This window comes from Tribolium madens, unplaced genomic scaffold (assembly GCF_015345945.1).
Source record: "Tribolium madens isolate multiple individuals breed KSU strain unplaced genomic scaffold, Tmad_KSU_1.1 Scaffold_11;HRSCAF=98;Tcas5.2_LG3b, whole genome shotgun sequence".
NCBI lineage: Eukaryota > Metazoa > Arthropoda > Insecta > Coleoptera > Tenebrionidae > Tribolium > Tribolium madens.
This window is the reverse complement of record NW_025400975.1, coordinates 2,511,887-2,526,639: the sequence shown is the minus strand read 5'-3', so window position 1 is coordinate 2,526,639 and position 14,753 is coordinate 2,511,887. Positions and strand designations below refer to the sequence as shown.

Below are 14,753 nucleotides of genomic sequence, written 5' to 3'. Positions count from 1 at the left end.
TATTAGAAAAAAAAACAGCTTTATTTAATAATAGCTTGTTAATAACCACCTGTTTTTTTATATTTCTTAAAATACTTGAATTTAATAACAACTACATCAAAAACTATTAAAACATTTCAAGTATTTTAAACAAAAAGAAAGTAATCCGGGCCTGTTAAAAATTGCGCTGTTTCAGGGTCCGGGTGGGTTCCACTAATTTATGATTTGTTTACCCTTTGGTTTATTCTAAACAATACCGCATTTAACTAAAAAGTAATAAAATTTTTAGTACGTCTTAGGAAAACGATTTTACTTTAATTAGTTCGGTAGACGCCTAACTCAAGTCTACGCCCATGGTTTTCGAGTTTGGACATTTGACTTGTGGAACTACCAACATGGCAAAAATTTGGTCGTAGCTACTTGTGTCAAAAAAAAAAAAATTGATTGATGATAAAAATCCGTAAATGAAATGATTTGGTTTAAAGTGCCTTGGGGTTGCCTCCGACACACATTTATAATTTTCTGGGCAGGAGAGTTAGGCCGATTTTTTGCGCTCAGGTTGCCGCTCTGAATTAACCAATATGTCGGTTCTTGAAGACTCGTTCTGTCAAATTCACGTAAACATTTAGCTATTTTATTCGAAACGTAGCAAATGAAAATGTAATTCACTGGGAAAAACTATGGCCCAAGGAGTTTTAAGTTCAGATATTTCGAGGAGAAATCCTCAAGACGAGTACGAACTAATTCAACGGATAGGGAGTGGAACTTATGGTGATGTCTACAAAGTAAGTCCAATTATTTTAAGTGAGAACATTCGGGGACTTGATTCGATTAATTTCAGGCGAAACGACTTTCAACCAACGATTTGGCCGCGATTAAAGTGATTAAACTAGAGCCAGGTTCGCCCCAGTGACACTTGTTTGATCAATGTTAAAGTTGCTTTCTAGGCGATGATTTCGGGATTATCCAACAGGAGATTCTCATGATGAGAGACTGTCGTCACCCTAACATTATAGCATACTATGGTAGTTACTTACGTAGGGACAAATTGTGGATTTGCATGGAGTATTGTGGCGGTGGCTCTTTACAGGACATTTACCATAGTAAGTCTCAAAATTTAAACCCCAAACGATAATAAATTCTAAAATTTCAGTCACCGGTCCCTTGGCTGAACAACAAATCGCATACATGTGTCGAGAGACTCTCCTAGGCCTCTCATACTTGCACATGATGGGCAAAATGCACCGAGACATTAAGGGGGCCAATATTTTGCTTACGGAGTCAGGTGACGTGAAATTGGCCGATTTTGGTGTCTCTGCACAAATCACAGCCACAATTAACAAACGCAAATCATTCATTGGGACTCCATATTGGATGGCACCTGAAGTGGCAGCAGTGGAACGTAAAGGAGGCTACAACCAATTGTGTGACATTTGGGCAATTGGTATCACTGCAATCGAATTGGCCGAATTGCAACCACCTATGTTTGATTTACACCCAATGAGGGCCCTTTTTCTCATGTCAAAGAGTGGGTTTAAGCCACCCACACTTAAAGATAAGGAAAAATGGTAATTAGTTTTTTTAACCAGTAAGAAAATTGTAAATGCGTTTTAGGAGCCCAACATTTCACAATTTTGTTAAAGTCGCTTTAACAAAAAATCCCAAGAAAAGACCAACGGCTGAGAAATTGCTTCAGGTTTATTGAGACATCAACTCGATTAATTAATATTGATTTATTTTTAGCACGCTTTTTTCCAAGGTGATATGAGTAAAAGACTGGCTATAGAATTGTTACAAAAAGTTAATAATCCCTCACACATGTTTACCGAAGAGCCCGACGATGAAGGGGTAATGTTTAGTACATAAAATTTTTTGTGATAATTAACCTGAAAATTATGATAAATTTAAATCTGGAACGATTCAGGACAAGTTACAAAGCAAACGAATGAAAAAAACTTAATTCTAGACACCTAAAAATCAAAAATTGATAACTTTCATTTTAAATTATGTGGTAACAAGGTTAAAAAAATTATTTTCTTAAGTTAATAATAATTAGCAGGAAGCTTAATGTTAGCGTTGATGAAATACTATTTAATATTATAGTATTCCTGTTTAGATAGAAGTTGAGTAATTCCATGCCAAAACGATCATTTTTAAAACTCATTGTTTCTGATTTTCGTAGATTTGAGATATGTTATACAACGTGTAAAAATAAGTCACACGTATTTTACCGTTTTTTATTTTTTCAATGTATGTTGAAAAAACAGGGATGTACAAAATTAAGTACCTCGGAGCAAAAAGAATTTTTTTCTAAAGAACAAATCAACATATTGAATCGATTTTTTTTTAAATAATAGATATAAATAGGTACATTACGTACGTAATAATACATGTATTCTAAAAATTTGTTATTAACAAATAGTTTAAAAATATATTGTTTAAAGAAAAAAATAAACAATTACGCAGGTTTTTAAAATTCTCAAAAAAATTATGTAAAAACTCTCACATTTTTACTATGTCTTCACATAAGTTTCAAGACGGACCTTTTAAAAATGGCTGAAAAAATTTATTTTTGATCCCCTAAGATCGCCTGAAAGTAGCGTTTCCTTGAAAATTAAATAGAAAAATTATTAATTATCGTCACTAATAAACTGTTCTAAAGAAAACACATAATTTCCAATAATTTATTAACATTTATTTTTCAAAAAAAATCAATAATAAAAAACAAATTCTTCGATTGAGTAAATATTTCACATATTAAGTTTGTCTATATAGGGTGTGTCAAAATTCCCGGACCAACGTGACTGGTAAGGTAAGATACCAGGAACATAAAAAAAATGTCAAAAAAATTTTACATTTATTATTCTGAAAATTGACATTTCTTATGTTTAATGATATTGATGATCTTGTATGTTATTTAATAAAGGTACGATAATTATGCTAATAAAAGCCACAAATACTATTAGACAGAGTCACAATTTAGGATACTGCTTCTTTGTTTCTTCTTCTGTAGCAAAAAAAAGATGGAAAATTATTTTTCCAACAGAAACAAATAGTGTCAAAGTGCAAAATTTAAACTCTCATAACTTCGAAATTTTTATAGATAGATTATTTTTACATTTTTTTATGCTTCTGGTATCTTACCTTACATGGAATGTTACGTTGGTCCGAGACTTTTGACACACCTTGTATAATCTAATCGACAAGTTAAAAGACTTTGCGATTTTTTAAATGATCATTTTAGTCGAGCAAAGCTCATAAAAGGTACGCGAAATCTACATACTTTTATTTTAATATCAGAAAATAGAACAAAAAAAAATATAGAGAGTACTCTTCTCAACCGAGGAATTGTATTTATTATTGATATTTTTTGAAAAATAATAATAAGTTATTGGAAATTATGTGTTTTCTATACTACAGTTTATTAATGACGGTAATTGGTAATTTTTCTATTTAATTTCCGAGGAAATGCTACTTTTAGACGATCTTAGGGGATCATGCACTATGCAGTGCTCTCAAATATTTTTTTTTTCAGCCATTTTTAAAACGTCCGTCTTGAAACTTATGTAAAGACAGTAAAATTATGAAAGTTTTTACATACATTTTTTGGGAATTTTAAAAACCTGCGTAATTGTTTATTTTTTAGTTTAAACAATATATTTTTAAATTATTTGTTAATAACAAATTTTTAGAATACATGTATTATCACGTCCGTAGTTATATCTATTAGTAAAAAAAAATCGTTTCAATATGTTGATTTGCTCTTTAGATAAAAATTCATTTGCTCCGAGGTACTTAATTTTGTACATCCCTGTTTTTTCAACATACATTGAAAAAATATAAAACGGTAAAATACGTATGACTTATTTTTACACGTTCTATAACATATCTCAAATTTACAAAAATCAGAAACAATGAGTTTTAAAAGTGATCGTTTTGGCCTGGAATTAAGTACTTAGTTACAGAAGATTTATTTTTGGCTTAACTTAAAAAAATAAATAAATCATAAAATTTTACCTAGATATGTTAAAAGTTAGGTAATTTAACCTTTGCCTTAAGTTTTTAGAGATTTTTTTCTATTTTAGACTTTACAGGTTTTTATGCGAAATTAATATTTTTTGTTTTAAAATTAGGCGATCCCGAATGTTCCTCAACGCATTGCTTCTCGGCTCACGTCACGTCCAAAACCACAAAGTGCAATAAATATATCTGGCGAGATTGAGAACATTGACGAGTCAAACAATACTCTTCAAGGGACGGGTAAATCACGGACGGTTAATTAATTAAATTCTTTTTTTATTATTTTTTTAGGGGCGACTAATGCATTACCACGCGATAAGCAATCCTGGGACGTCACCGATATTATGAACAATGTGACAACTGTTCATAATTGTGTCGAGCATCAAAATAAGAAGTGTGGTATAGGAACAGCTTTCGATTCGTTAAATCGTGAAAAGTAAGTTGGAAATCGTTTGATTGGATTAAATTGTTAAATTTTTTGATCAAACTTTAGTTTAGATCGACGAGCCATGACTGGTTCACAAATTTTGAACATGTCTTTGAGGTTTGACGTGAGAGAGAGTGGAGTTTGATTTTTTTGTTTTCGTTTGCTGGGGTTTCACATTCACATCATTGGTCTTTTGTTTTGTTTACATTTATTTTGCGTTTTCGAAAATAGGCAACAAAAATTAAGTTTTAATCGAAAAAATTTAGCTTAGTTTGGGCTAAAACTTTTATAAAATCGGCTGTCCCAAGCTAAAACACTATCTGCTTTTTAATTAGTGTTTTAATAGACCCAAAAATGACTTAAAAATATCGTTTTATAGGGTCAGATACTGTATTTTATCTTAGTTTAATTTTTACAAATATAAAATTAAAATAAATACAATTTCAAGCAGTTTTCAGTACAAAAACAATTAATTCATAATAGGGAAGATAAAGGATGTCCCAACGAGAGGTGTATTTTTTTTTTTAATGAAAAACTTTAATATTTTCTTGTAATTTCATCAAGACAAGTCAAAAATAATTAAAATATTTTAAAACTGATGCTATTTTGGGCTAGTTTAGGCTCGAGAAATGTAGCTTTTTTGCGTGAGAAACTCATGAATTAAATTTTATCCAAATAGGAGTCATTTTGGAGCAAATAAAAAACTCTTTTAGTTTATGTAATTTTGTCAAGACAATTCAAAAATGACCAAATTATTTTAAAATTAACGCTATTTTGAAGGATTTAGCTTGTTTTTGATGGGGAAATTTAATTTGGCGATATTTTAGTTTTCAGAGGAATTTGTTTTTCGTTTGATAGATAAAAAATCATCAAAGTTCAAAATTATTTTTGTCTGCTTCGAGCGATTTCTTCCGAAATAACTGTAATTTTGTCAAAACAAGTCAAAAAATAGCTACGTTATTTTAAAATTGACGCTGTTTTGGACTGTTTCGAGAAATTTATATTTTATGAGTGAGAAACAAGACGATATATCACAAAATTTTATCGAAATTGCCATTTTTTTTTGAGAGATAATTTTCATAACGATATTCTCTTTTATTATAGACTATTTTTACAAATGCCATAGCTTATAGCACCTTCAAGATTTTTGGATTTAAATAATGTCGCGTATTTCCAAATTACTAAATTTTGTCAATTTTTGTCTATTCAAAAAAAAAAATTGTTTATTTGTTCAATTTAACAAATTCTGAAAATACTGATTTTAAACCGAAAAAGTTTTTCAGTTATGCGCCAAATTTGACACCATACTAATTTTTCCCAAAAATATTTTTTAATCAATTAGCTCAAAATACTAACTCAGGAAATAGAAATGAGTTTCCAAATTTTTAATTTCTGTTTTAAACGGAAAACACTTGAAATAAATTACCTAATTGCAATAAGTTTCAGAAACCTAGGTTCACCTTCACTAGGTGTAATTTAAATTTTTCAAAAAAAACTCAATTTTTTTTGGTTAATGATTATATTTCTATTTCAAAATAAAGTTCGAACATTGTTATTAAACATAAAATACAATATTTGTCAAATGTTCGTCTCTGCTTTTTTGGCAGGAAAGCATTTTTTTTCTGAACTTTTGGACATTTTCACATAAAGAACAAAAAAGACAAAATGACTTAGTCATTTTGGGAAGGTGTCGGCTTCACGCCATTCACGTTTAACTTTTTATTTTTTTTTAAAACCACAGGAATTACGAATTAATTCTTGGTTTAAGTAATTAAACGAAATTTTGATACTTTTTTTTACTTTTTTAATGTAATTCTAATTTATACTGATGATTACAGTTGATTACCGAAACATGTTGCGACGACAGTAAATTATAATTTCTGCAAATATAACCCAAAACAGAGATGTGGCAGATATAAATTAACAACTAAAAGTTCGATTAAGAGTTCTTGTTTATGTAAATTTTTTTTGTTATTATCAAACTAAAAAAAATATAGTTTTTCACACGTGTTTGAGTTATTTCTCTGAAAAAATGGAGTACAATTGATTGTTTTTAAGATATTTTTACACTGGTATAAGGAGTTTTGCGCTGTTTTTGATTGATTTTTAATTTTAAACAAATAAACCAAAATATGTAAAAAATTGTTGGTTACTGTGTTTTTGCTTGGGACAGTCATTAATGCTGTAGTGATTCTACTTGATGCTTGAATAATAAAGTAATTGCATGAGATTTAAGTAAAACTACTAACTTTTGTATTTTTTGCCATCCATTATGGCAAAAAGTACGAAACTAATAATTTTCCGATAAATTAGTTTGTTCCATTTTTGATTAAATTGTATTGTATTTGTCTAGGAGTCTATTGCAGTACATTGATGAAGAGTTAATGATGAGGTAATTTTCATTAATTTTGCCTATCTTACTAACATCAAAGCTTCTTATTTTTTGTTTTGCTGCACTTGGGTGAAAGGGATGATGACCTTTAGAATGATAATTTAGTTTGGTTATCATTTCTTTTAATTATTTATTTTAGGGGAGCCTACAAGTTTCAGCCATTGGATGCGTACACACAGCAGTAAGTAGTTTTATTACAAGATTTTTGTGAATAAATGTGTCAAACCATTCATTAATTTTATTATTGTAAAAGTTGTTTTTTAGTTTAAGCTAGTGTTTGTTCCCAAATGTTTCAAAATTTTGTCATGTAAGTACGCACCATGCTTTTGCTTTTATTGAAAACGTAGATTAGTGTATTGCCTGTTTGATTTTTGGTTTTGGCACCAAACATTAACTTTTCAAATACATTAAACCAATTTCAGGGTGTGATTATTTATGTGTTTTTATTCCAGAGCCACACTTCCAGTGCAAGATTCCGAAGTTAGTGTTAAATGTGATGTGCACCACATTTCTAGTCCTACAAGCGAGTCTTTAGTAAATAGCTCACCGCGACGACATTCCTCAGTAGATGAATTATTTTCGCCGTTAAACGCTATGAATATTAACGGTCAACGGCAGAGATCGTTAAGTGATAGTGGTAGAACGGATAGAAATGTCAATGGTAGGAAATTTTAGTGTTTTAAAATTTTATTATTATTATTAATTTAGGGACGACTGAGACTGAGACAAATAATCATGATTCCAATGCTCCGGATTTAGTTGCTTGTCCCCCAGTACCCCCAAGGAAACATCGACGAAGACATACTCCGCCGAGGCCCCCGAGTAATGGTTTGCCTCCCACCCCCAAAGTCCACATGGGGGCCTGCTTTTCCAAGGTAATAATTAATTAAAACACTTTGTGGTTTTTAACAAATTAAATCGCCTCTTTTCCACTCGTTTTCTTTAAACAGTAGATTTTCTCTAAAAAAACACGTTGCGTGGAATTTTATTGCTTTAAGCTGACAAAAAAAAAATAAATTGGAATTTTGTTGAATGTTACGTGTGTGTAAAGCATTAAGAGAAAAAATTTCTAATTTTTGAATAAAACTGATAAATTTTTAGATGGATTTTTATTAACTAAAATAAAAATAAAAGTGCATTTATTCTAAAATAAATAAATTCGTATAATACAAAAGGTCCAAGTTTTCTGTTAAAATTATTGTAAAAGTAAATTGCACTTCTCTAATAGAATTAGAACTTTTTTTTTAATTTCTCATAAATTGTCGACAATCTTGTTAATTTCACGAAACAAAATTATAATTAATCAATGCACTCGGGATATTACTACCGATAACATTTAAACAATTACACAGTTTTTGTTTTTTTATTATTATGTTTTTAGTGTTTCTCCTAAAAATAATAAAGCTGTCACAAAAAAAAAGAAATAAGAGAACAGAAAAATGTTTGAATTTCTGATGATTTTTGAAAGGCTGTATCTCAATGATTAAAAAAATATTTGAAGCTTCAAGTTTCTAGTTTTGCAATGTTTTGGCAAAAAATTTTCTGAGCTACGATTATCACCGCAATCTTAAGACTCCAGACCCCCTGAAAGCTGGCGTATATCCATTACATGTACATTTATTTCATTGTTTTTAGCCGCAAATTTAGACTTGAAGAGTTTCTTGATGTTTGTAGTGTTTCTTTAAAGGTAAATAGAGACTAGGAAATAGTCCGACAAAAATTTTTTGTAAATTTTGTTTTTGCTCTACGGACTTGGGGAATTTGTTTTAGTTAAATCAATGCATGGGCCGGATAGTATATTTAACTTCAATTTATTTTTTTTATTTTCTTTTTACGTCAATTTGTCGCTGACTTTTAATGAAAAGTCTTTCAAAAGAGTTAAAGAAAGTGTGTTGTTCCTGAACATTGTGAAATCTTCAAAAAAATGGAAAAATAACAATATTGAAGAACAACAACAAACAACAAAAATTGAACAAAAATTGAAAAAAATTTCAAAAAAATTGTTTAATTTGCATGAAATACTCCTGGGAGGTGTCAACTTTTAATTAATGCAATTATTTTGAGAGTAAAATTAGGGTATTTGAAGGCTGAATAGCCTCTTGAATTTTTTTTGAATAATTTCTTGAATTTTGTTTCTTTAATTTTTTGGAGCAGTATAGTTATTTCCAGAAAGAAATATTTTTATTTAATTAAAATCTGTGTCATGTTTATACCAAATATGGATAAAATAAGGAAGAAATTGCAATCATGTCGGAGTTACTCCAAGTGAAATGTCGTCTATATTCGACGTGAGAAATAAAAAATAAAAAAAATACATTCAAAGAGGAAAATTAAATGTTTTACATGTATGAAATTCGCAATAATTTACATCAAAAAAATTGAAAAAAATTAGGAATTCTGCGCAAGAATCATGAAATTTTTTTATTTTTGTGTTTTATTGTCAGAATTGCTCGATTTTAATAGAATAAAGAATTTACTCCGATTTTTTTTTAAATAAAATTGATAAATTTTTAGATAGATTTTTATTAATTAAAATGAAAATAAAAGTGCATTTATTCTAGAAAAAATAAATAAATTCGTATAATACAAAAGGTTCAAGTTTTCTGTTAAAATTATTGTAAAAGTAAATTGCACTCGTTTTCTTCTCTAATAGAATTTGAATTATTTTTTTAAATTCTTATAATGGAAAGAGCAAACAACGAATTAAACACTCTTATACAGGGTGTCCCAAGTTTTGTGGCTGAGGATTATATAGGCTTTAATTTAATGCCTTAATATTGTTCAGTATTTTTAACGTATGTCAATGAGACCCTAAAAATCAAATTTTTATCGATTGGCCTTTATTTGACTCGGGAAAGGTGTGGAAAGATATATGCGAGAATTAAATGCGAAGAAAATGTGTTTTAACAAAAAAAAATGAGCGTTAACCCAAAATAGTCTCTAAAGTAGTACTTTTCCGGACTTATATGTCATTAATTTTATTAAATGAAAACCGTAAAGTTGATAAGATAGTCCGTTGATTGCATGATTATCAAATTTTTACATAATTTAAGGAATTACGACTTCAGAAAATAACATAATGTACAGGGTGTGTCAAGTTTTAGAGCTGGCGCAAAAATAAGTATTTTTAGTTGATTAAAGAAAAATTTGCTAGTGCAAACGATAGAGGATTATATAGACTTCAATTTGAAGCTTTAATATTGTTCAAAATTTTTACCGTATGTCAGTGAGCCTCAAAAAATAAATTTGAATTTTTTTTTAATTAATTGGAATATTTTCTACATGATAAAATTCCTTGATTTTTTTTAATATTAACTGTGAAAATTGAGTAATATACAAGTTGATTTTGAGAAATTAATATTTTAAAATTGAAAATTGGAAATTCTGCTAATTTATGGCCAAGTTTAGAATGATGTGCTGCTAATGCATTGAAAATAGAGCGAAAGCTTCACAATAGACCCCGGATATGTCATAAATGTCATTGCAGACATTTTTCTTTTGTCAAGAAGTTTTAGATTTTCAATATTAAAATGTTAATTATTCAAAATCTATCAACTTTATCATTATTTTATTTTTACAAATAAGTACCACAGAAAAAATCAAACAATTTTATCATGTAGAAAATATTCCAGTTAACTGAATTTTGTTTTATCCAAATGTAATTTTTAAGGTCTCACTGCTAAAAATTTTGTACTATATCAAACCATCAAATTAAAATGTATTTAATCCACTATCGTCTACACTACCAAAATTCTTTTTTTAATTAATTGCGCCGACCCTAAAACTTGTGACACGTGTACATAGCCTTTGGTTTAATTTTTTATTTCTTGACTGAAAAATATTTTAGGTGTTTAACGGCTGTCCTTTGCGAATCCATTGCACAGTTTCGTGGATACATCCCGAGACAAGAGACCAACACTTGTTAATAGGGGCCGAAGAAGGAGTCTACAACCTTAACTTAAACGAACTTCATGAAACTTGCATTGATCAATTGTACAACAGAAGAACGGTGTGGATGTACGTAATTAAAGACGTCCTCATGACACTCTCTGGTAAAAAAATAATTTTTAAAATTTTTTTGTAACACAAAAAAAAATTTGATTTTTAAGGCAAAACACCACATTTGTATCGTCACGATCTGGTAGCTCTCCTAAGCAAGCAATCGCACCGATTCAGTCTACACATGAATCGGATTCATGAGCGACTTGTACCTCGAAAATTCGCATTGACTACTCGTGTACCTGACACCAGAGGGACTCAGAAGTGCTGTGTGGCGAGGAACCCCTACAATGGGTATAAATACCTCTGCGGGGCCTCCACTAGCGGGATTTTTCTCATGCAGTGGTATGACCCCCTTAACAAATTTATGCTCTTGAAGGTGAGCCAAGAGAATTTTAATGAACGAAATTAAAGATTAAATTGTAGCATGTCGAATGTGTTTTACCAAATCCGTTAAACGTGTTTGAAATGATTATCACACCGGAATTGGAGTATCCAATGGTGTGTGTGTCAATAAAACAGGCATACCAACCGAATCGATTTAAACTGGACCTCATCAACATGAATTCAGGTGCGAGTTGGTTCCACTCTGATGAGCTTCAGGACATGGATGGGACCGCTACAGTAATACCAAAACGCGAAAATTTAAATATAGTCAATGTTACACAGTTAGATAAAGATTCGATTTTAATTTGTTACGATAACGTTGTTAAAATTATAACACCGCAAGGGAATCTTAAAATTAACAAGAAGCAACTGTCAGAATTGAAGTTTCATTTCAATATTGAGAACATAAGTGAGTCTAATTCCCCAATTTTTGGCCCTATAATATTGGTATTGCGTTTTTAGTCAGTCTTCCAGACAGTGTTTTGGCTTTTCACAAACATGGGATGCAAGGAAGGTCGTTCAAAAATGGTGAAATCACGCAAGAAATCACCGATACGTCAAGAACTTATAAACTCTTGGGCGCTGATAAGTATGATATGTAATTGTTAAGGCTCGGATTATATGCACGAAAAATCCGTAAAATATGCGCATATATACAGGGTGTTCCGTTTTTATTGTTACAAATTTAAACAGGTGATAGAATATTGAATTTTAAGACAAAAGTTTCCTATAAACATGTATCGAAAAATGCTTGGTAAGGGAGCTACACCCCCTGAAAGGGGGCTAATAGGTTTTTGCTAATATTTCAGAAACCATTTAAGATAAAATTACAAAATTTGGTACAGATGATAACCTTTATACACCTAAACGAATTCAAACATCAAATGTCGAAATTTTTAATAAGGGGCGTCCGAAACTGGTGGGGTTTAGGGTAAAAAATGCCCTATTTATTTTGGCTTTAGTTTCTTTAGTTATGCATTGACCAAAATGGTGGTCACTTTGAACAACTCCTTTAGATTTAGGCAAATTCATTTAATTAATGTTATTATTATTACTGTAATGTAATGTTAATTAGTTGAGGTTGATTAAAAAATATGAATTTCTTGCTTTTATTATTCTGTAAATTCTGATTTATTTGAATGTTGTATTGGTGTGTAACATAAATTTTAAATTAATTTTATTCAAAAACAATACGTCGTATCGACACAAGAGAGACTTTTCTGTGATAAACTATCGAACTTAAGATTTTGTTGCTGAAAGTACCGAGAAACTAAAGCCAAAATAAATAGGGTATTTTTTTACCTTAAACTCCCTCAGTTTCGTACGCCCCTGATTAAAAATTTCGACATTTGATGATGATCGTATTTAAAACCAAAGTAGTGGTAGAGTTTTACCAAGCTATTATTAAAAAAAATCAGCTTTATTTAATAATAGTTTGTTAATGACCACCTGGCTTTTTTAAATTTCTAAAAATACTTGACTTTAATAACAACTATATCAAAAACTATTAAAATATTTCAAGTATTTTAGACAAAAAGAAAGTAAGTAATCCGGCCCTGTTAAAAACTGACCTGTTTCCTTGGTTTCTGGGTCCGGGTGGGTTCCACTGATTTATGATTTGTTTACCCTCTGGTTTACGCTTAACAAAACCGCATTTAACTTAAAAGTAATAAAATTTTTAGTAGGTCTTATGCGATTTTACTATACTTATCCACATAGAAGGATTTATTCGTTTTATACCAGGTGAATAAAAAGTATGGAACCAAACATTTTTTGCTTAAACTATTTATCTTTTTTTAAACTAATTGATGAATTAAATGTTTTATCAAGAATAAAATTTTTCGAATTTTTTCTTTTTGTTTTTGAGTTCTACAAAAAAATTTTTTTTTTAAGTGGCAACCCACTAAAAAAATCTTTTGTATACTCTGCCAAACACAACTGTGTTAGAGACTATCTACTTTTTATTAATTAAAAAAAAATACATAAATTACAATTTTGACAAAAAAAATCGCATAACTCAAAGCAAAACAAAATTTCGTTTTATATTATTTTATTTTATATTAATTATTATTTTCCAGAGGCAAGTAGTTAAAAAAAAACCGTTTGGTTCTAAACTTCATATTCACCCTGTATAAAACGAATTAAAAAATGGGAAACACTCAGTAGGATACTAATTCTTTGAGTCCGGTTTATGAATTACTGGTTGTTTTCCTTTTAATATATTTTGTAATCGGATCATTTTTCTTAAACTGGCCAATTTTTAACATGAACTGAAATTTTTAATCAGAAATTTGTGATTTGAAGAAAAGATGCACAAATATGCATTATTTTCTAAAATATGCACGAAGTTGCCAAAATATGCAAATATGCATTTTTAATTGGCTTATTTTAATCAAAAACATTAGATATGCATAGAAAACTTTGAATTTTGTTGATATATCTCTTAATAATAAATTTGCATTTTGCATATAATCCGAGCCTTAGTAATTGTGTTCACTTTTAAAATTATCAAATTTTAGGGTTGTCATGCTTGAAAGCAACTTGATTCGTACTGGAACACTAACAAATGAGGAGGGCCATGACCTGTATATTTTGGCAGGACACGAGGCTAGTTACTAGTAAGTAAATCAGTTTTATTCACTAGTGAATAAAGTGTTTTTTTTTTTCAGGATTGAATTTTCGCTTCGTTTAGATAAACTTAACTTATTGGTAGAGTAGAGTTAAGTAAAGAAATGGCATACAAAAATCGTGATGTTTTAGAATTAACTTGACATACCTCAAACATATTTCTCTAGACGATTTATGCATGGTGTTTAAAATATTTTAGATACTCAATTTAGGAGATTTACAAAAAGTACATTCTATTTTTATGAATTAACATAGAGGAAAAATCAAAATCTATATTTGTTTACGAATATGATTTTTGTGGAATGTTTGGAATTTCGCACTAACTAGTTTTATTTATACAAATTGATTTGTGCGTAAAATGATATTTTTGCAAACTAGAGTATTTTATTAAAACGGTAATTGTGCACACGTGCAATACTCTTGGCTAAACAAATCAAATCGCAAGAATTTATGTACAGGGTGTCTCAAGCTTTAGAGCCGGCGCAAAAATAAATATTTCTAATTGATTAAAAAACATTTTGATAGTGTAAACGATAGAGGATTAAATAGACTTTAATTTGATGTTGTGATATTGTACAAAATTTTTAGCGTATGTCAGTGAGACCCTAAAAACCAAATTTGGAAAAAATAATTATTTGGAATATTTTCTACATGATAAAATTCCTTGAGTTTTTGTAAGAAAATTGAATAGATTTTGAGTAATTAATATTTTAATATTGAAAATTTATTAATATTAAAATGTTAATTATTCAAAACATCATTTCATTATTCTGTTTTTACAAATACCGCAGAAAAAATCAAAGAATTTTATCATGTAGAAAATATTCCAGTTAATTGATTTATTTTCTCTAAATTTAAAAACTTTGTACAATATCAAAACATCAAATTAAAGTGTATTTAATCCTCTATCGTTTACACTAT

General features: G+C 29.4%; 1 protein-coding gene across 6 annotated transcripts; it reads left to right on the top strand.

Annotated features, from left to right (window-relative positions):
• The first annotated feature begins 567 nt into the window (after positions 1-567).
• Positions 568-14,403, top strand: LOC123005141 (mitogen-activated protein kinase kinase kinase kinase 5). Of its 6 annotated transcripts, XM_044398778.1 has the most exons (19): positions 568-764; positions 821-878; positions 927-1,082; positions 1,133-1,547; positions 1,594-1,675; positions 1,723-1,827; positions 4,113-4,239; positions 4,291-4,435; positions 4,493-4,543; positions 6,780-6,818; positions 6,958-6,999; positions 7,271-7,479; positions 7,527-7,693; positions 10,666-10,870; positions 10,928-11,196; positions 11,244-11,613; positions 11,667-11,793; positions 13,724-13,822; positions 13,874-14,403. In XM_044398778.1, coding segments are annotated over exons 1-19 (2,772 nt in total). In that variant the 5' UTR covers positions 568-659; the 3' UTR covers positions 13,875-14,403. The 6 variants fall into 6 exon arrangements, with proteins under 6 accessions (XP_044254713.1, XP_044254729.1, XP_044254721.1 ...); XM_044398794.1 differs by lacking the exon at positions 4,493-4,543; XM_044398786.1 differs by lacking the exon at positions 6,958-6,999.
• The last annotated feature ends 350 nt before the right edge of the window (positions 14,404-14,753 follow it).

Bases quoted from the DNA above. Each gene is read 5' to 3' on its own strand.
- LOC123005141 (XM_044398778.1), top strand. From the start codon at position 660: ATGGCCCAAGGAGTTTTAAGTTCAGATATTTCGAGGAGAAATCCTCAA. The intron at 1,548-1,593 runs GTAATTAGTTTT...AATGCGTTTTAG, and splicing joins CTTAAAGATAAGGAAAAATG to GAGCCCAACATTTCACAATT. The intron at 7,480-7,526 runs GTAGGAAATTTT...TTATTAATTTAG, and splicing joins AACGGATAGAAATGTCAATG to GGACGACTGAGACTGAGACA.